We start from the raw sequence: 23,255 nt of genomic DNA on the forward strand, positions 1-23,255 counted from the left end.
ACCAATTATTGACTAAAAGGAATGAAAAAAAGTTAATTTAAAGTGGATACGTTAGTAGCCTTCAGTTAATTAACACACTGAGAAGCTCAGTAAGGTTCCACATAGAATTTACTATAAAACCATTAGAGTTAAATGGGAAAAAATCTAAAATTACAGTTCTTAAAAATAATAACAAGTTCTAAAGACAATGGCAGAGTTATGGTCTCCAGAACAGTAAAACTTTAACAGTTATGTGATATAGCTATTGCACGTGAAAATTCATGCAACAATTTGTGGTCAGAACGTCACATAATACAGATTGCTTCCTTGTTAATCTTGAAAATAATCTATAGCATTCCTCTGCAAAAATTAAGTTGTTAGATGCCAAAAGTTTGACAGTTGTAGGCACTGAAGATTACTCACCCTTGAAGGTCTCACTGCAGTATAAATTACTGAAAAACTAATCCCTCGTTCCTGCAGATCCATGGTCAGTCTTCCAATTATTTTGTCTATAAATAGAAACATGTATAATTTAACAAACTGTAAGCTGAGAAAGCTGAAATCCTACAGTAGTTGGAGAAGTAATGAGCTAGATGTTTAAGCTTATTTAGTCTATCTAAGCAATTTAGGTGCTTGTAACATTTTTATGTCAATAGGTATAAATGGGATAAGACATGTTCGGTGTCTTGAAAAATGCACAATTTCAGTGAGATAATACAAGACAAATACACTAAAATTCAAAAAAGGAGTGATTTTGAAACTGAAAAGTAAATACTGTAGAAACAATACCTGAAAGCTTGAACTTCAGGCAATTAAAAGCAAAAGCAGAAGGAATTTCTTAGAGATAAGAGCAGAATGCATATACTGTTAGTCAAATGACCAGTTAATAAATAAATAATAAATATAAATGCAAGTAGCATTATTCTCTGAATTACAAAATACACAGAAGTGATCACTAAGAAGCGATACTCAAAATGTAGTGGTTAGTTTGGGGCATGATATGCATAATATTGGCAGCAATATTCCTTTTTGCTTCAGTGGATTTAAAGCCGGATTCTGCACCCTCAACAGGATATGGAAAATTTTGCTGTTGACTACAGTGGAAATATGATAGAATATTTCTGAAGAAGGAAGGGGAAGTCAAGTAAGGAAGAGAGGACCTTTCAAAGAAGGCCAAAGACGCCTCTACACAAGATCCTCCTTTAGTTCTGAACCCACAGGCAGTTGTGACAAATACCTACAACTGATAAAGGTTTTCAAGCTGTATACAGATATATTAACACCTGCTTATGATAACGTGCATAATAGTTGTGAATCAAGAACCATTATTAGTGTTGTTATTGGGACTGATAGAGAAATAAGCAAGCAGACTCACATTTACTGTTCAGTGCCTTCCTACTTCTCATCCATGTAGCAGTCTGGTGAATGGATATTTTTATAGGCTGGACATACATGCTTCTCGGATTTCGAGGTTATACTTCACAGAAATTGTATTTCATTTTCATGTACTGGAAGTAAAGCTTATATTATTATCTTTTTTAACCTCTTCTATTTACAGTAATTATGGTCTCCTGGCTGAGTAAAATGTTTTGCTTTTGTAAAAATGCAAGCATTGGTTTTTCTGCGGTGTTTTAACCAAACTGATTTCCTCACATCAGTCAAGAATCCTAGTTACGTAGATTTTTCTTCTAAAAAATTACTGCTAAAAGGACCTACTAGAAGAAATGGGCTTACTCAGAAAAACAACTGCTTATATACTACTAGTGTAATTACACTGTGTGTGGAGGTCCAAGGCATTATATAATGTAGATTTTGTATTCTACATGCACAGAGTGCAACTCACTGGAAATTCTCAGCAGCCCCAGCTAAAATTTGGGAAAGAAAAGATAATACATAGAAAAATGCATAGATTGGCTTTGCTTTTTCTTACATTAAAGCAACCGATTGCTTTCTGAAATAGCATGTTATTTGCATTTCACTTCAGTAAGGAGCTACATGTAACTATAGTTACCAGTAACATCTATAACTCTTGCCTTTGGGAAGATTCTAGAGGCAATTCCTTCATTCAGAGAAGGTGCTGTGAACAGCCTAATGGCAACAGAGTTGATGTAGATCTTTGTTTGTCTGTGATCAAAACTCTCCCTTGTTTATGAAATATTTGCAAATTCTCCAAGGGAAAGGGTCCAGATTTTCCACCATATTTTACAGCACCTAAATTACATGTCTACGGGGGAACATTAGTCATCCCAGGCTCTTTCTTTAATGGAACAAGAGGCATCCCCAGATGGTGATATTGATGTTAGAGTGACTTCAGAGTGGTTCTGCCGGAGGGTTTTTTTTTATTATTATTTTAGGTAGCATGGGTCGAGGAAACACTACATAGATCTAAGAATGTAAAACAGTTTGTCTGGGATAACACCTTCCAGTTAGCATAACTGCCTGCATCTATGCCCTGCCAGAAGGATGAAACCTTTCTAACAAATTGAAGACGCATCCCTTGGGTTTCACCAGGGAGTGCAGGATTAGCGCTATTATTAATTTCTAATCTACCTTAATTTCTTTGTGTGATTTTATACATGGATGGAAGGGATTGAAGAAACTAGCTGAGAAGCAATGTTCTGGAAGGAGAAAAGTGGAAAGAAAGGAGCAGTGTAAACTATGAACAAGAGAGAAAGAACAGAAAAGAGCAAGATGAGAGGGGGGAAAATGGGAGAGAAGAGAAAGAGCAGAAACAGGAATGCACTGAGAATCAGAGTGGAAAAAGGAACACATGCCTCGTCTTATGCACATGGAGTCATAGGTGGCTTTGCCATTGATTCTGAGGTATGCTGGATCTAGCAGGTACGACTGACCTGACAGAATGCAACCTTCTCCTGAGCAGAGATACATTTAGGAAAACTGGCAAAAACTGAGTAATAATGTCAAACTACCTTATGCAAAAGAAAGAAAGAAGAAATACTGAAAAGAAGCATAAAGAAAACAGTGAGTCTGAATCCCTTGAAACTTGAGCAGATTTGGATTCTGAATTCCAGTTTGGATTTTGTAATGGGTCTCATTTTAATAATGTGCTAAAAACCTCTGCTTACTCCAGCTTCTAGATATTTCAGAACAGCACATTTCCCTTGGGCAGAATCTGAGCCCATTTGTTCTGCCTTACAGAGCTTCCTGTCTGCAGTGAGTAAAACAGCAGGAGAGATTTCTCTGACATTTTATTATATCAGATTTTAGAGCTCTCTTCAGCGGAAAGGAAAGAAGTTGCTGTGACAAACGTAAGAGGGTTTGTGTAGGCAGCCTACTACAGGTCTGCAGTGTTTTTATATGGGTTCACTGTTGCTACTGCGAAAACGAATTTACAAGCAATATTTATGGGTTAACAATTCTCTTGTCACATTGCAGGTATGTGACAAATAGTATTTTTTGTTGCTTACCCAGGTAGGATCTAGCAGCAGTCCATCTGTAACAAACACCAATCATGACCTTGCAAGCAGTTCTGACCTTGAAGGGTCTCCTGACAGCAATATTTGTCAAATGACTGTGGTTGTGCTGCAGACAGTACCTAGACACCCAGACCTGCTGAAGCCCAGACTGCATGACTTGGAAGACTGTGTTTGGGACATTTATCTATTACTTTTGGAATGACTCTTCTGACTCTCTCTCATCTGTTGCACAGACTTTCAGTGGGATAATTTTCAGGAACTGTGGTTCGGTAACCTTCATCTAAATTAAAAATGCCTGCTGATGTTATTTCCAGTTTTTATTCAGCGATGCATTGAGTGGCTTCATTGACAAATAAACCAGAAGGTGAGGATTCAGCCCACACTCCCACTTTTCTAGAGCACAGCTGAGATGTAGAATACTAAGTGCAGACGTCGCATTTGGACATACAAAATGCCACATCTTCCCTGATCCATACACCTCTTTCCTGATAACACCTAGTTGACGCTAACTGGAAAGTTGGTATAGCCGGTTCCTCCATCATCCCACAGGTCCCCTGTTAACTTTGCTGTTCCAAAACAAAGTAGCCTGAGAGAGGGTTTGGGAAGCTTATTCTTGAGTTTGTGCAGCTGATGAAAGAAACGTCCCATGAAGAAAAAGTTAATGTTTAGCCAAGGCCAACATTAGGCCAAGGCTTTTCCTATCTAATACGCTCTGGGGTCAAGAAAAAAGAACCAAACAACTCTGCAATTCAGAGATGGAAATCCAGCTCCTTATTTTAGTATAAAAAACACGCTCACTTTGGAGTAGCATAAAAAACAAAGATAAAAGGACACCACTGATTCCAGTACTAAGGTATTTCCCCCTGATTTGCAAATCTGCTTCTGATCTTACACCCCCAGCTCTAAGACTGACCGACTGAAGACTGAGAAACAGTCATAGGCACTAAGGACAACTTAATGCCATGACACATAATGTTTAATTATCGGCCTGCTATGCTATACTACACTACACTGTATGTCCCTGAAACTACCACTACAGTGATTTGCAGACTTTATAACTCCATCTCTAATTTAGAGTAGTAAGCAAAAGCCCTGCAAAAAAACCAGATGTATCTCAGTGCCTTTTTGGTGTATGACACTGCTTTTTCAGCCAGCTGCTAGGCAAGAAAAGTTTTATTACAGTGTTATAGGGAGAGATTCAGCTGTAACAAGTAGCCTTTAATACCTACAAAACCAATAAAAGTCTCTAAAATCACAGGTTGTGATGGGCATCAGTATTATTTTACAAAGGCTAGAAAAACATTTCCTATTCATTCAGACACCCTCTGTTGAGACCAAGATCTTCAAACTGCCGGGGACGAGTGTGACACCTCCAGTGCCGGTGTGTGAGGTGAGATCCAAGGAGGCAGCCTGAGCTGCACGGAGATGCAGGGCTGGTACTCTGAACTGGGAGGATCTCAGAGCATGAGCAAAGGCCTGTGCCTGAAGCAGAGGTGAATTATCATTATGTTTCAGGTCACAGAGCTGTATCCATTTCAGTGGATTTTGAATCAGACACTCAGTACTTCAACACTATGATAACTGACTGCTTGTAAGTACTATAGATGGGGAAAAGAAAACCCTTAAATAGTAGAATTACAGCAAAACCCAGGAACTAGAGAATACAATCTGCTCAAGAGAAAACACAGACTTTAATGATGAAATGTTAGTTATATCTTGGTCATATATCTTACCATTTTCAGCAATTGCTTCCAGGGTGGAAACCTCATTGAAACCACTACAAAAAGAGTGTGAGAAAAATAATTAAAAATATTTTCTAGGCAAGAACAATGTGAACCAGAAATATACAAAGACACAGACTAGTAAAAGGATCGCTGGCATCCTTCATCTCCTCCTTATGACCTTTTTCTTCTGCAAAGCCATTAATAGCATAATTATATAATTATATATATAAAAATATATAATATATAATAAAAAATATATATAATAATATATAATTATATAATTGCACTTCCTTAGGACCCATTGATACATGCACTGTATACCAACATGTACAAAGGCCCAAGTAACAGGCTAGGAAGAAGAGCAGGAGAAGTTGAGCACAGGGACTCGATACACCCATGCCTTATATTTTCTAAACATACATGCACTTGAAGGAACAGTCTAGCTCTACTTCCATTAGATCACACTTGTCATAGGCCTGGAAACATGAAGAATTATAGCCCTTCTCACAGTCCTCCTCTTCCTTCTCGAGTGATGAAACCCACTGTTTTTATTCATAATAACTTCAGGTTTGTCTGTATGTTTATTTGCTTGTTTATTTACCCTGCCAGTTTGTTGACCCCTGGAATGCCTTCTAGCAATTAATTCTGCAGGTTAATCATGTGTTGCATAAAATAATTCAGCCTTTCTGCTAAAAGTGTGTTGCCATTTAGTTTTATTAGTTGTCCCTTTGTTCTCATATAATGAGGCAGACAAAATAGGAACGCCTGACTGACTTTCTCAACATAATTCATCTATTACACCTGGTAAGCTCATCAGGGGACTTTAAAAAACACCAAATTCACCCTTGCAAGAAAAATAACTTTTCTAATCTTGTAAGCTTCCACTTTGGTTTTTATATTTCCTGAATATAAGTGACATTTTCAAAAGCTTTAAAAATCATGCACACATGGGTCAGTTTTGTTTGTGACAAGCTCCTACCTGACGAGTGGTTGTAGCTGAACCACCAGTAAGTTTGGTTTAGATGTATTCACTTCCACTTGAGAGACATTGAGGTTAGTTATGTTTGTTAACTTCCAATCTCCTGACTCCTGAAGAAAGCTCAGAAGGTACCTGGTAGCCTCACAGTCAACAGCCGGTAAAACTAAAGATGAAGGAGAAGACTGAAGAATTTCCTGTAATAAATTTATGAACAGTTTATTTAATTGCTTAATAACTAAACACAAACCTTTCTTTTATGTATCCTTAATTTAATATTCAAGGGTGAAGAACCACCATGGTAAACACTATGTGAGTTCTCACCAGCTTGATGCTGGCTGCAGGTAGCTCCTGGAAAGGGGCAGTGAAGGGACACTTGTGTTGCTCCTATTCCTGCTTATGCACCTTCGCGGGGGAAGCTTAAGGCACTTGGTGACATCAAATTCTTACTGTCCTTTCCACATGTGTGGTGGAAAAGGAGAGACGGAGGATGTAGAAATTCTCAAGCTAAGAATGTAAAAGCTCATCAGACGACCATCTAACTAAATGCCCTCAGAAGCGAGAAGAATCAATGTGAGACACCTCAAGTTCCAGCAGCTCTATTCAGTACAGGGTCATACTTTGCATAATAAATGCCCTTCCTTTGTGTACATCCTGCTGGTACAGCACACAGTACAGACAAGTGCCTAGTTTGTAACTGTTAATTAAAGCAAGCTACATGTTTCAGGATCTACAGAGCCTCCAGACACACACACAAACAAAACTCCTGTCATGTATTTGCTGTCTTTCTACTCAAAGTACAAATTATAAAGCTCAGGCTGGACTGGTTCTGATAATCGAGCATCAAAGTATCTATCACTTTTTTATAATTCTCATAGCTGAGTTTCTGAGGAAAAAATTGAGTGAAATGCATTTAAAAACATTTTCTTTTTATGAATTTAAAACCCGCAGAGTCAAAATGCTTCTTTTCAAAAGGTTTTTCTTGATAATAAAATTAACTTGAAATGTTCTGGGAAGGAAAATGCAAGATAGAGACCTGAGAATATTCAAAATTAGTGTACTCCAAATTTAATGTGAATAGTTGAAGACATTTTTTCATTGAGTCCTAGTTTACAACTTGTTAACTTTGCTGTCCCATTTTCTACATTTAAGTCTAGACTGGGTCTGTCACTTGATCCAACATTCAGATATTTAAGTTGTTACAGGCTCTCTCTCCCCCTCTCACTGATGCAAGTGTTGTAGTCTTGCTAACACTTTTCTCCTCCTACTCTTTTTCCTTTTTGTCTGTTCTCTGACTGCCTACCACTTTTCTGACCTGCTCGGGTTCTTTCTAATTGCTCACATGTTTTCCTTCCTAGGCAAAGGCTAGTTACGTTCACTTTTCTATAGAAGCTCATAAGGGAGGATTATGCAGCATTGTCTGATTTGCCAGACTGATAGAAAAATAACTGCAGAAATAAAAATAGAGCAGAAAGCACTGATCTGGTTCACAGGTCTTTGAGTAGTGTTTTTAGCACCGCCTGGAAGGAAAGGATGATACATTTCATTTTAGTTTGTTTACATATATGAATTTAGAGCTAGAATCCTGAACAATAGTCAATTATTTTATTTTATTTTCAATATTTTAATACCTTGCCCCCTAGCAGCAGCCAGAATGGCAGCAGCCACTTCTTCCAAAGATATATATTAAGCAGATTACTCATTTATTGTAGAATAAGATAGAAAATGCATCATTACTGAGTAATATCTGAATTATGCCTCTGCTCCTAACCAATCCTGCACTGCCATCTGTCTCAGCTTCCAGCCACTGGTATTCAACTGTTTTCCATCTGAAGGGCAGACACAGCTGAGGAGACACAGCCTCAAATAGCCATTCTGATCCCATGCCTCTTGTTTGTCCTTCCTGACATTTGGCCACTGCACCCTTGTCTTTACAATACCCATATGTTGCTTTATGCATTTTAGGATTTCAACTACCTTGCATGTTCAAAACACGAGAACTCCAAAAAAGGACGGGGAACAAAGAGACTACTGAGAAACACCCGATTTTGCATTCCGCTAAAGGATGAAACAAAGAGGTACAACCTCACAGTAGCTAGGAAAGGGAGAAGAAGAGGGAGAGGGAAAGGGAGAGGAAGAGGGAGAGGGAAGAAGACCTCCTATTGAGCTGTTGGACTGATAGCACAACTTCCTACATTAAATGCCAGAATCTATAACCTGTCTATGGGCAGCTTACTGTAATTATGAATACATTTACCTTCTTTAGTGTCCCCTGAAGCACCTCTCCTGAGTGAAATATTATTAAGAAACTTCACTCTTGGATCACATATATCGGTCTTCATGTTGTTTTGAATATAAGTGTGGGATGACTCTGTCTACATTTCCAGCCATCGTCAAGCCAAGTAGCTGCACTATGATAAAGCTGTGCTTGGACTTACTTGCCCTGCTCTAGTTTCAGTGTTATGTTAATTGGATTGATATTACAGCTAAGCAATTTGAAGCTGGAATGGAGTAAATTTAGGTCTACCATTAAAAACCTGTTAAAATCTTTGTTAAAAACTCATGCATCCATCTATAAAAGACCATGTGGGCATAGTCATTGTTCCAAACTAGTTTATGTTTGGCATCAAAGCTGATAGACAGTCCTATAATAGAAATATTACTAAACAGGCTCTTATATTGCTTCTGAAAATATTTGGGAACCTACACCTGAAGTAGGCAGGCTTTTGCATGTAAAAGAGATCTTTTATATCTTCATCTTTTACATGTGAGTATGGAATTAGAAATACTGAAGTATTGTACTTCTTTTCTAAAGCATTGGTCAATGGGTTATCTATAAAACAGAAAAATCTATTCAAACAGATTTGGAAGCACATCTGTTTCTACACACCGTGAGAACTGCAAAAAAAATTATCATTTTTGCATTTTAACTTTCCAATTACAATTAATCTTACAAACTCTTACACTATACCTGTGTTCTCCAAATGTATGCGTAAATCTATATATTATTATTTTATATTATTATTTTAACGAAAACTGATCTGATGTATTTCAGCTGATAAAATACGTTGCAGATTCAGAAAGTGTTGTTGAACAAACCTCCATAGCACTGTACTGTATGATGGCAAACATGGCACCAGATTTTTTTTCATGGGTTACAGACAGGAACTATAGACGAACTATAGAGAAGCAAAGCTGAAGTCCAAGAATGGAAGGAACTATTCCAAAGATTGAAATACAGGCTATAACAAGAAGGAAGGATTGTACTGGGAAAAAGCTGACATGGCTTTTGCAAAAAGAAGCTGTCCTTTGCAATTCTGCTGGAAATCTGTGAAGGAGTCAATAGTCACGTACACTGGAGAGCTCTAGCTGATACAGTGTACTTGGAGCGACAAAAGGCACTGGGCAGAGTCTTGAAGCAAAGACTCCTAAAGAAATTAAGCTGCTTTAGTGTGACAGAACCAGTCTTCACATGGATGTAGGTAAAGGATAGGTAAAGAGTAGGTAAAGAGATAGCAAGGAAAGGGTAGAAAAAAATATGTTCCTGCACTAGGGTCTGTTCTGTTCCACATGTTCATAAATTATCTGGTAAAAAGGCATAAATATTGAGCTAATGAAATATGCTGATTATGCTGAATTATTCAAGACAGTAAAGGTAATGTCTGACAAACTGCAGAAGCAACTTCTGGTACAACATCTTGGGCACAAAGTAGCTGATGTGATTTAATGTAAATCGATTTTAGCAGAACACAGGGTGAGGAGAAACAACACCAATTTTATGTACACAATAACAGATAATAGAGTCAGAACTCAGTGTTACCCTTCAGTAATGAAACCTTAAGAGGCACAACAGCTCTTTGAAAATGTCAGTCAGTGGCTGATAGTGATCAGAATTAAAAAATCAAGTATTAGTAGTTTTTTGAAAAGAGCTAGAGAACAAAACATCATCATGTCACTAAATAAATCTACGATGAACATGTGTCTTGATTATTATGCAGTTCTGCATGCCCCCTGGTCAAAAATAATATAATAAAACTAAAAGAGGTAAAGAGAAAGGGAACAAAGACAATCAAATCTATAATAGGACCTCTGTATCATGTGTGACTAAACAGTACTCCTCAATCTATGACCAGTGAGTAAGGACAAGATGGAGATATAGAACCACGAATAGCAATGACTTACAATAATAATTATGCAGCTGCACAGCTGGCCACTAATTGGAGTGTGTTACCATGCGCTGCAGTTCTAAGAGGCTGAGCAGTTTGGGGAAAGCCAAAGCTAATATTAAAGAAAAATAGTTTGTAGGGTAGGTGACTGCTTGACAAAAAAGTTCCCCAAGTGCTAATCTTTGTATTTTATTATTTAATTTAAAAGTTCTTTGAATGTTTAGGACAAATTGTCTACCTATAAAAATCCTTTTGTATTAAATGGAAATAGAATTCTTTTATTGCATACAAAACCATTGATCCCAAAAGCTCAAAACAGCTGCTAATGTAGCTGAACAAATCTAACATCTGCAAATGTCTCTGTGGTTTACAAACCTATAACTCTTTCACAAATAACACTTCCTTCTTGTGGTACACATGCTGCTACATGCACATATACATTCTAAATGAGATCTCCAGTTGAGGTTTGTGAGTAAATTTGCATTTCTGAAGTTCAAAAGGAGGATACTCGAGTGACATGGAATATCTATTATAGCTTAATGAATCGCTTGTATAATACAGAGCATGAAGGTATAAAAATTTGTGATTATGCAATATCAAAGATTCTAATTTCCCCAGTGAGAAAATTCAGACTTGACCTTCACTTTGTCCTGTGTCCTGTGAATATTATGACAGAGTCTTTCACAGCATGATTAAGAATGGATTTCTTTCCCAAAGTAGCTCAAGTGGAGTGCAACTGATGCAATAGCAACCGAGCAAAGTCTTGTAGTCTCTGTTACATCCAAGATGGAATTGGACGATTACAAAGATCCTTTCTGGCCCTAAAAGCTACAAGTTTATGCAATAGATATTGACAAAACTCTCCATATGGGCACCTAAGTGAAAAAGAAATATTTAATTTATACATCTCATTTTCTTTCACTGAAGTTACAGCACCTCACCCCCACAAAACTATGCTAGAAAAATCTTAAGATTGCCAAGTCCAACAGAACAAATCTTGGAAGTGCTGGAGTTACGGCGAGCAATTTATTAAAAGAAACTTTCCAGTTTTAAAGAAGCTGTAAAAAGAAAAAGTTTCTCAGCTGCAAGACAGAAAGGGAACAGAGGCAAGGTCAGAAAGCAAACAAACTGTTACTGACGTTTATTCAGCTTGTTGAAAAACTGGTTTAAGTCTTTGCTCTGCCAGATACAGACCAAAGATTTACTTAAACGCAGTCCTTCCTTTAGCTGAGGACCTCCTCACTAGCCTCTGTAGGTCCCCAATCCACTCAGTATACCCCCCAGTTTCTAAACCCATCGGTCTCTGGACTCATCTCTAGCCTTTGGCTATAAGCCCTATCTACAGGGCTGATGGAGTCCTTATTGCAAGGCAAAAGAAGAAAGTTTTAAATACTTTAATATCCCTCCCCTTAAACATCCAGGGCATACTTAAATGAGACCACCATGTCATTAGGAGCTTTCAGAGTCATGTGTACATTTCAAACAGCTTCTAGAATCAAACAATCTTTGCAGTCAGGCAGCAACAAAATTTGCTCCAGAAACAGCTTTGCATAGACTTTAAACCCAGGAAAGCTAATGCATACCAGAGAAGTACCAAAACATCTGCCTGTGGGCTCAACCGCTGATCCTTACACTACAAATTATTATTACTCCCTCTCATTCCTCAGAAAACCCTTGTACATACTCTGAATAGTTGGTTTTGTTCCAGCATTAGTGTTAAAATGATGTTATGTGGCAAAGAGATTAAGATCTCCAGTATCAATGACACAAGGAAGACACGAGGTTCTTAGACAGTATAGACACAGGGACAGGTAATATGTGAATATTTATGTATTTAATTACAAGTACAGCTTGCTGTGTGGTGCTTGGGAATTTACACCTCCTGATGTGCTCCGATACCAGTTGTGTTACTAATAGCTCTGTTCATCCTGCTCTCCCTACAGGAATGCCTTATGACTTCCACGTGTCAACGGTTCCTTTGTTTAATTAGTGTTCAATAAACTGTCATGTAAGTATAACCAGTGGTGCTGTGCACAAAATCTGTAAACCTGAGTGAAAAGAGAGGTTGAAGTTGCTGACTGGCTCAGGAGGACTCGGTCTCAGATTCTGTGCCTGGAGTTAATACTTACTCAAGTAGCATGGCTTTTTTTCATGAAGATTAAAGCAATCCAGTATCTAGTTATATATTAACTACATTCAAATATGAAACGGTTAACTCCCTGCATGAGTTAAGAGAGCTCCAATTTCTATGAAAATAAATCAGATGTTCAGTTCTGAAAAACAGGAAAAAATAATTGACTCCAATGGCTTCTTTTCTTCCTGTGGCTTCAAAACAGAATTTTGGGGTGTCAGTCTGGAAGTTTATTTGTTTTTTACAGTATAAAATTGCAGCATGTTTAGGAATCATTTTGCCAGTTATGATGAATTCTGAGAACTTGAACTGCAGCAATAAAATAGCTACAAAACAATTCTGCAAACTCAGTCGATTTCCGTTAACCCATCTGCTTAAACTGAAATAATCTTAATAAATAACTTAAATAGGAAAACTGCTGCAATTCAGCTTAATTTTCCCAATTATTGTTTGTTTTCATCTTTCTTATATCTTTTTTCATTTTAAATACTGTATATAAAATAAAAGAGATAAACACTTGCCTGAATATTTTGAAATGGATTCTTGTTACCGTAGGATTCACTGAGGTATGTGAAATCATCTATGCTAAGCTGAAAAACAAAGGGAGGAGACTGTTGAGAAGGAGCCACGACATCTCATTTAGGTAGAGACTTGCACTCGGCATTGGTAGGAGAAAAGGAATTAATGTTACATACTGTATGTTGCAGGAACAAGATGAGGTTTCTGGAGTTCTGCATAAGAACAGGTTGCAAGAGTGCAGTCAGCTCCAGTGCTGAGACAATGTGTCCTTCATGCAAATCAGTGTCTGGATTCCACTGTAATCTACAAAGAAAATGTTTTTATGTAAAATTTGCTGACAATGATGACACCTCTTCTTTCTTTAAATATCCAGCAACAGGTAATGATATCATCATCTTTGGATTAAGATCAGGTTTACAGTTCAGTTTACTTTCATCCTACTCAAGAGGAGAACTTGCCCATTTATGCCCATATCACATTAACTGTGTTACAGCAGGAATGAAACCGGTCCAATCAAGATAGCTGTCTCTGCTTCGTTATTTGTGTACAACAGCACAGCTGCATCTTTCAAAAAATTAGCTAGTAAGTGGAACAAAGAAGAATATGTTGAAAACCTTCAGAGAGAATTCCCAAAGGGAATCCCAGCTCCCAAAACACTTTCCAGTGCCCTCAGACGTCTTGGTGACCAGAGAGGAGAACTCAGGCTAGACCACAAGTTGCCATAAATCAATATTTTTCTGTAAATATTTTGTTAAGTAAAAGTGGCTTTTCAGTGATATCGTAAACAATCTGATCTCCCCTACGTTTTTGATGATGAAGGAACCACTCTGCAGAAGCAGCTCAGAAAAGCCATCTTTCCAGAAGCAGGAGCTCTTATCAGAAAAGCTCAAGACACCAAGGAAAGCTTATGATTCTTTTGCCAACTGGTCATTATGAGGATTGGACAAAGTAGCAGTAGTTGTACTACTACAAAAAAACAGTTATGGGCAAAACAAAACGTGGCATTATTCTTTCAACACCTGATTGGGATTTTAAGAGTATGCAACATGGCCCATAGGGATGAAATTTACTATGAAAATTTAGGTCTTAGATGTCTTCACTAAGGTAATATTGTCATTCTGTAGAAAAACCAGAGCTTGGAGCTTAATCTCCCTTCTTCCCCAAACACACATCAGTTGCTAAGGCCTGAGAAATCAGGTATTCCAGACGCTCTAAACAGTTATAATTACAAAGAATAGAATATAGAGAATTGCTGTGTGCTGTAGCATGAGCTATTATATGATTGCAATTTGGTGAAGTTGAGATGCTTATTAAATTTTCTAACCCAAAAGCAATTCAGAAATGATCCTTGCGCAGCAAGCTTTTATGAATGGAAACAATCTCTGCAGTCTCTTAAGATGGAGGCAGAACACGGGTAATGAACACATAGGGGGGTTTCAATGTTGTTTCTCAGATAAGGAAAGTCTATATTTCACTTCAAGACTTCTCAGTTATTCCAGTGAAGACTGCTGGGAGTGAATCAAAAGCCTCCAACCGCACCCACGACAGAGATAAAAACAGTGGAGTCCTGCAGTACAAGATACCTAGCTCCCTTCAGAGTTTGGGGTTTGGGCGAGTGTTAGAGCAAAGAGTACCTGTGGAAAACTCCTTCAGGACAATGTGCTGCGAAGGTTAAAGTTAAATTCTAGTAGAACTTCTGTCTGTTTATTTTTCAAGCTTTAGAAGTAAACCCTGCTGTGCAGGAAAGAAATTTTTTTCTATTCAGTAGAAATTTTCATTTTATATTTTCTTAGTTTTGCTCAGTATCTTCACTTCTTTATTAACTTGTCCTTGGAAATCCATATTACTTAGACAACTTGGAAATTGTAACAGGCATGCCTCAACTTTTCAGAAAAGTTAAACCTCACGACCTCAAATGTTTAAGTATACTCTTTAAAAATAAGATATTTGAAAACACAAAAACTCCTGAAGATTCTGAATTACTATTAAGGAACTGACTTTATGCATTCCATGGCCACACCAAAATACTAATGATATTAAAGCAAAAGAAAATAGATTAAGAGATGTTAAAAAATGGCTTGTGTGAAGGAAAATGATAGTGAATATCTTGGTGTATTTATTTAGAAAACTATCTAAATTTATTTCATGCCTAATATTAGAAAAAATTTGAAGATTTTCAGAGCTTTTGGGACATGCAATTAAGAATAAAAGGTAACAGAAAGAATATGAAACAAAACTATGTTATTTGCAGCAGCACAATGGCAAAGGCTTGTTGTGAACTCAGAACCTCAGAAATTTAATGATCCTGTTTTAAAGCATACTTGCTTCTAAGGTATTCCCAGTTCCTTGAGGCAACTCTTGCTAGCTAGCTAACCTTGAAAAGCACCTTTTGAGTGACTTCTTAGCTTCCAAGCAGTCAACTTCAGTAACTCCAGCATCATCATTAGAAAAATAAATCTACATCAGTTAGCCAATAATTCCATTATAATGCAGCATTTGCGTAATATTTACATTCACCATATTATACACACATTTCTTTTGCTTCTTTCAAATAGTTTGCTGAGCACTGTGCATGGCAGTAGGCAAGGCTACACCCTCCATTGAATGGGCTGCTACGGTCAGCTGGGTGCAACAATATTCTCACCATGGCTCAGACAGGAAATGTCAGTATGATTTACTAGCTGATTTACTGTGAACTGCAGAGTGAACTGGAGACATGTGACTGCCACGGATAGTGGCTATGGTGGATAAGCTGAGGGTATGCTTTACTGAATGCAATGAGCTGGTCCATCCCTTTGAACTCTTCACCTCAAACAGGCAGCAAGAGATCAGAAAGGGATGGTATGGGATGAAACAGGTGGTAGGCCAACACACATATTGATTGCTACCATTGATTGCTCGCACAAAATGTTATGTCCAAAGATGCACACAGCCTTGTGCAGTCATCTGCATGCTAAGCATATCAGACTTAACCTCCCCACTGTAGATCCATCCTGCGGTCCACAGCCGCGGGTGCTTATAACAACGAGCATCTCTGCTAATGTGTGTGCTTTCCTGCTGGCTAAAAAGGAGGAAACTTAAAATTCAGCTGCTCTCTCTTTCCTCCAGTAGCCAGACAATGCACTAAAGAAAGAGAGGAAAGAAAGCTCAGCTTGGTATTTTACTTCTTTCTTGTCCCTAACTGCTATGGCATGACAAGAAGTTTAGGCATACAGATTCTTCTCTGACCAGTGCCCTTTCTAGGTAGAACTGGGATTTGACCATTTATTTTTGATGGAAGCAAAGATTTCCAGTTTTCTTGTATCTGGACCTCCCAGAGGGGGAGACAGTAAGATGACAAGACTTCGATCACTCTAACTTGTGAGCTTACATTCTTGCTTTGTAGCTGGCTTCTGAACTCTTTCTTACTAATTATTCTTGTCAGTTTTCACTTTCACTCACCTTGTGATTACCATATAAGAAATATTTTGTCCTGCACAGCAGAAGTAAACAAGCTAATTAAAAAAAAATTTGGAAATGACCTTCAAATACCACTTTTACACACAAAGCTTGCATGTCACCATTACCAGCAGCAGCAGCAGAATGAAAACTCATGATTATAGGAAAAAAAATTCAAAAAGCTACTCAAGCATGCTTAGCACGCAGTATCTCTGTAGAAGTCCAATAAAGTTACAGCTAAAACAATTTTCTTTTTCCACTGTATCCTTTTTATGCTTGACCTTCTTTCAGCATGTTTTTCAGCAAATTCCTTGCAGTTTTAAGAAATACTGCAAATGTACTATTTGGCATTAATGCCTTCTCAAAGTCACAGAATCTGGATTTTCCAGAAAAGGATTCATTTCCCAATATAAGCATAGCATAAATGAAGGTAGTAATACATTTTCAATGACTGTAGGCAAAAATCATTCCTAAAGTAAACACATGGGGGGGCAATCACAAAAACTAACTTTAATGAATTTATTTTCCCATGCTCCCTCTCTAATCTATGGAGGGAAAGAAATTATTTTGAATATTGGTTCAAAATGGCTAAATCAAGTTTATTCTGTGAATCATATGCAAGAGGAACCTCTCCATTTCAACTGCTTTGAAAAACAACCAGGAGATATTAGTTTAAAGGCTAATTTAAGATAAAGGTTAATTTTTCTAGGCGAAAGTTATTTGGAGAATGTCCACTGTATATATTAGCATTAGTTTGTGAAAAGCAGGACACTGTGACCTACTGAGTTATTCCCACTTCATCTTTTTCTTCAGTTCAATGGAGAAAGACTATTGTTTGGTAGAAAATACTTTTCTTAAAGTACAGATCTGCATTTTTCTTTCTAGAGGAAAGAGGTATTTGATTTACTAATGTCCCCATAAGGATTTATATCACACTTCCTTTATGCTTTGTACACTGCATGTGTTTGTCAGTTGCAGGTTTCATCTGTATGTGACATCTAACATTATCTTTAATAGCATGATTACAGTACAATAATATTGCATAAAAGAGAGACTTTGAAGTGTTACTTTCTTCTAATGTAGCTGTTCTGAGATATGGCTTTACAAACACTGGCTAGTTCTTAAGAAGAGCAAAATGTATCATCCTTCAACTCGATATAACAGATAACCTGGGAGAGGGTGGTTGAATAGATCAGTAAATCTCAGCTTCTGTTGATCAATGACTCACTGAAGTTTTAAACTGGTGGGACATAAGTGAATAGAAATCCATTGATAGTTGCTGCACTTCTTTAGTTACCCTTCCGAAAACTCTTAATAGTAGTTTCCAGATTTCATAAGCCTGTAGATCACACACTGCAAACCTTGCATCACTGCAAAGTACCAAGATGTAGACACTGGAGTAAAGGGGTAGCAAACAAAAGTTACTGCTACAGTTTCTTTATTTTATAAAACAACATAAATCTCCTTTCCCATGACTTTCCCTAGAACTAATTTCTGCTCCACAAGAACTTCACCTTTCAAAAATGCAAAGGTCATGGTAGGAGGAACACTTCTTCCATAAAATGTTCTATTCCTGGAAACAAAAAACCGGTTTAATCAGTCCATTATCCTGCTTTGCTTGCTCTAGATTTGTATAAACTTGAACAATCCGCAGTAGCGCAAGTTGCTAATTGCATCTTGGTGGAAAGTTTGCTGTTATGACCACCCTGGATTAACTGATAAGACACTGCTTATATTGACAACAGGTCTTTTGTTTATATAAACTAGGAAGCAGGACAAAGGAAGCACTGATCTTTGCTTAGACTCTTATGACCACTTTCATCCTAAGAACAACTTTTTCCAACATTTACTTGGCTTTTAAATACAGAGGTTTAGTACTCATACATGTGCCTGTGTTGTATAAAGGTGAACAGATTAAGTACTTTGAATATAAAAAAGCCTTGATGTAGAGTCATCCCTTTATTTCTTTCAGTGGGGAAAAAAAGTCAAAATTACCTAATCAAACTTCACCAAACTCTGCAGATTCCTATACGTTGTGGCTCCCCAGGGACCAGAGGTTCCGTTTCTGGAAATGCTTAAGAGGCTGGTAGACATATGTCAAAATTGGTATTAATTACTACTGAGAAAAGGGTGCAATGTCCAGGACACATATGAAAGAAACACAATCAACACCTCCTACACGTCTGTTTTCTGTGGCCCCCAACATTACAGCGTCACATATGAAAAACCAGAAAAGTATCATGCTTGTCTGTATGGCACTATACATGGAGAAAGATCTGCTGAACCCCTCAACAAAGGAAAGACATGGAACTGTTGGAGCAGGTCCAGAGGAGGGCCACAAAAATGATCCGAGGGCTGGAGCACCTCTGCTATGAGGACAGGCTGAGACAGTTGGGTTGTTCAGCCTGGAGAAGAGAAGGCTGCAGGGAGGCCTTAATTCAGCCTTTCAGTACTTAAAGGGGGACTATAGGAAAGATGGGGGCAACCTCTTTAGCAAGGCCTGTTGTGAGAGGACAAGGGGTAATGGTTTTAAACTAAAGGAAGGTAGATTTATACTGGGTATAAGGAAATAATTTTTTACAATGAGGATGGTGAAACACTGGAACAGGTTGCCCAGAGAGGTGGTGGATGCCCCGTTCCCAGAAACATTCAAGGTCAGGTTGGACGGGGCTCTGAGCAACCTGATCTAGCTGAAGACGTCCCTGCTCACTACAGGGGGGTTGGACTAGGTGACCTCTAAAGGTCCCTTCCAACCTAAACCATTCTATGATTCTATGATTCTAATCAATCTAATTCCTCATGTTCATAAAATTTCTGAATCTTCCTCTGGCTGTCTTAAAATTAACACATTAAGAAGCAACTACAAAAAGAAAAAAAAAGAAAAAAACAAGATTTAGCTCAGACTTAAATCTTAGTAAACTTGCCTAAAGACAGAAGATTTACGCTAGGATAAATGAGAGCAGAATTTAGTCTAATTCTCTTCCTAGTGACAGGTAGGTAATTCACAGTGTCTCAAATGTGTTGAAAAATGGCTCAAAGCTTCCTGAAAGGTAAAGTGAATCCAGTGCAAGTAGTTGAAAGGATAATTACCTCCCAAGAAGCCATTGCCTTGGTTCCTTTCCCAGTTTACAGAAGAGTATATCACAAGCAACGCTCTGGGCATTAACAAAGCAATAAAGATACAAAAGAATCAAATCCCATGAATTCAGACGCGACAAGAGTTGATGACCAAAGGAATTCAGAAGCAAAACTCCCCTGCCCAGGCATGCACAGTTTGGTCAGGCCAGCAAAGGGACCCAACAGGACTCCCTGTCACTGTAGCCCCTCCTGTTCATCTTTACAGCAAAAGTGAGGGTTATCCTGTGCACCAAGACTATTTGTGGTGCAGCAAAGCATTTCATACTTATGATGTCACCCAGCTAGATTGTGACAAATTACAAGTTCCAAATGCTGTTGGTGTTATGGATTATTTGTATTAGAGAAAAGAATAAATACCCAGCTGAGATCAGGCCTGTTGAACAAGGTAAAATATATAAGTCCTTGCAGAGGGTATGAGATGAACTCCCCATGAGAGGGTTTACAACTCAGATAAACCGGGTTAAGAATGTGGAGGATTTAGGAATTAGGATAAGAGTGTCAAATGATTTACTCAGGCCAAAGCACGCTCTAAGCAAACTTAGAGTACAACAGGTCTGTTGTCACCTTCCCACCCAGAACAGGACTTTGCCTTTGGTTCTTCCAATCAGTCCTGCAATCCCGTAAGTCCTTCAGGAGCCTTCTCTTACATATCTCTGACACCGGCTTCCTGTATTTTGGGGCAATACTTCCTAGACAAAACCAATGTGTATGTCCCGCAGAGACAGCCTTGTGAATAGTGGCACATAGTCCTCTGACAACCTTACATATGCAGTACCCGTCTGAAGCTATTGTCTTGCCCAAGCTGCCATATTTCTGGAAGTCCCAAGTAATTAAATAAAAACCTTAAAGTCTGCATGAATAAAATTCTTGTTCTGAAAAAAGAGGTCTATGTCTGTCTCTTTCAAGACAGGTTCAGATTCTTATTTCATAAGTATATGCAAACCCCTGAATTTCATGTTTCTCTCCAGATCTGTCAAGACTCCGCAGCTGTTTGTAACAACTTACGTCTATACATGCAGCAGTGTATTCTATTAAAAAACCCTGCATTAAAAAGAATATTAAAGTGAAAACTCAGGATTCAGGAGTTAGGAAATGCAAGGATTAAGGTTGCCCACACAGATTTTGGTCAGCTCCTTTTTGTGAAACTACCTTATGTTGTGCCTTTAAGTCACAACATCTCCAACTGGAGTTCAAGGTTACCTTAGGGTGAATAAAGCCTGTCTACCTCAGATTTGAAGAATATGGGGTTTTATTTACTTCTTACTGCCCAGCTTAGAACACTAAAATTATAAATAAAACCAGGTAAATTCATCTGTTAGGCTGTTCGATTGCCGAGAAGTAAATTTATTTATCGGTCAGTTTTGTTGCCCAGAGGCTATTCACCGCAACCGATGATATACAACATATTCTGCACACACACACAGAGAGCAATAGCATAAGTAGAGATACTCTTTTATCAGATTTCTTACCTCTGAGTTGACCAAAGCAGCATCGGAACATGGTCCACTGACAGAGACATTTTGACCAGCACAGCGAGGGTGCACAGCAGCGGGGCTGGAGCAGCAGAGCCGAGCCGCGTCATGACTCCAGGCAAGTGTGTATGTAACTGGCCAGCTGCAAAGGGAAGTCTGAGCGTACGCACAGCTGCGCTTTCCGGTTCAGCTGCAGCTATCCAGATTCAGCCAGGCTGCTGGGTAAGGTTGCTCTACAACAGCAAACAGTGAGAAATTTCGTAACATGGACTTCCTTAGCCTGAATCCGGGAGTTATATGTACTTACAATAACTTTCAGTTTTGTGATTTAAGCAGCTCATAAAACTCTCCGCAGTATAACCATAGACAGATTTCTCTAACATTCTACTACAAGGGAGAGTCACGAAGTCCAAACTCCTCTCCTACTGTTTTCTAACTCCTTGATAACTTCAGGCTGATAACAGAATTGCTCAACTTCAAAATGGAGTTTATAGAAAACTTTTCCGTACTGCACAAAATGTATTCTGCAGAACTTCTGTCTTCTTCCCCTGCTACATATTATCATGTCCCTCAGCTTAGTTCTTTCACATGTACTGAGAGCTGGTGCCACACATTTGGGTGTTGACAGGTTTGAAATTGGCAGTAAATCTATCCATTGCAGATTCCAGCAAGAAGGAAGAGAGTGAGAAAATGGTACGTTTGGAGTGTATCAACTGAAACATGGAATTGTTCAGCTATCTTTTGCATGGAGCGATGCTCTCCCAAAAATCAAAAATATCAAAAGTCAAGAGCAAATTATAATCACTTCAAACCCTGACATGACTTCAGTATTTCGCAAGTCTCATGCAAGATCAAAATAGATAATTTCTTCATGCTGGGAAGCAAATTACTCCAGAATACTTTTTTGCTCCTGCCAAGCACTGAGCTGTTTCTACACCTTGTGACTGCATTAGGCAGCAGCAGTCACTTGGCATGTGTTCGGCACAGGGCACGGACGCCTCTTCACAATCAGAACAAGATGTTAGGGGTAATAAAAAGAAAATTGTTAGCTTTGTTAAAACAATTTCTGATAAGGGAAAAATAAGGAAGCACAAAGAAAATTGTAAGAGAAGATATCAACAGATGTCAGAAGACGTGTGCTTCTGAATCTGGCACATGTAGCTTGATTAATGAAATCCATTTGCCTTAACTCACAGCATGCTGTTACAGTGCTGTTGCCTAATACAAGGCAATTTGTTCATCACTTCCACCTCAAATCAGATTTCTGAGACAAAAATAATAATTTTGGAGGAAGCAATAAAACCAATCATCTACATGTTCCTTTTCTTCTCCGTGTTACCTGCAAGTACATAACACTGAGGTTAACCCTTTAATTGCACTTTTCCCTCTTCTCCTCAGAGATATTTTATACATCCTTAATTTCCCTTTTCACAAGCCAGTGTTTGTTCATCTGTTTAAGGGAGTGTACAGGTAAGACAGCAATTCATAGCACAAAAAAATGGGCTAGAACTGGACCACCCTAGAAAGAATTTAGTATGAATTGGAATAGTTTGGTCAACACAAGCAAAATACTTTGTAATTCTAGAAGTGGTTGACTTTTCCATGGTATCTTCCAGAACACGAGAGATGTGGTTTCTCTCGTAACTGTCCAGAACAGTCTTGCCAGTTTCTGTGTGCATCTCCTGCTCACAAAGCCAATTGACTCGAACACTTCCAGTCTGCGTCTTACAATTAACCTTCATATAAGAAACAAAGACAAACTGAAGGTCAGCATTATATAAATCAAGAGTTCACAATATGGTTGCCCACAGAATACTAAAGGAATCACAGAATTTTCAGCAAAACTTTCAATTTTGCAGAAACTACTAGATTTACATTGCACTTGGCAGTCTAGAGAAATAGGGCATTACTACTTCTACACTTTCTTTTATTCCACTAAGCCCATGCCTTCGCAGATTGTGACTCTCTTCATTCTTTAGCTTGATAAATGCAGAGATCCTTGCTTTGTGAAACAGAGCAAGAAAGCAGCATATCTTATTTTTCTTCTAATATGAACCAATGAAGAGTAGGTTCTAGTGGGTTTCATCCATTACTAATACAGTCGATAAATACCACCAACACTGCCAGGAATTCTACATAAGAATAAGCCCTCAACAATCTGATCTAAATGCATGGAAATCGAGACCAACAAATATATAGTGCTCTACAAATACCTGTTGTAACCTGATAGAAACCTCACCACAACAGCAAATGATTCATTACTAAGCATTTGACA

General features: G+C 38.2%; 1 protein-coding gene across 2 annotated transcripts in view; it reads right to left on the minus strand.

Moving 5' to 3' along the window:
- ATP6AP1 (ATPase H+ transporting accessory protein 1) overlaps positions 1-22,724 on the minus strand; it is a 58,028-nt gene extending 35,304 nt beyond the window's left edge. For both annotated transcript variants that reach the window (XM_075081185.1, XM_075081186.1), the window contains exons 1-6: positions 20,978-22,724; positions 13,109-13,235; positions 12,935-13,003; positions 6,120-6,313; positions 5,150-5,193; positions 403-488 (exon numbers count right to left, since the gene is read on the minus strand). In XM_075081185.1, the coding sequence (XP_074937286.1) occupies positions 403-488; positions 5,150-5,193; positions 6,120-6,313; positions 12,935-13,003; positions 13,109-13,235; positions 20,978-21,090 (633 nt within the window). In that variant the 5' untranslated portion in view covers positions 21,091-22,724. The remainder of the gene's footprint in view (positions 1-402; positions 489-5,149; positions 5,194-6,119; positions 6,314-12,934; positions 13,004-13,108; positions 13,236-20,977) is intronic.
- Between the last annotated feature and the right edge of the window lie 531 nt (positions 22,725-23,255).

Source organism: Phalacrocorax aristotelis, chromosome 1 (assembly GCF_949628215.1).
Source record: "Phalacrocorax aristotelis chromosome 1, bGulAri2.1, whole genome shotgun sequence".
Classification (NCBI taxonomy): domain Eukaryota; kingdom Metazoa; phylum Chordata; class Aves; order Suliformes; family Phalacrocoracidae; genus Phalacrocorax; species Phalacrocorax aristotelis.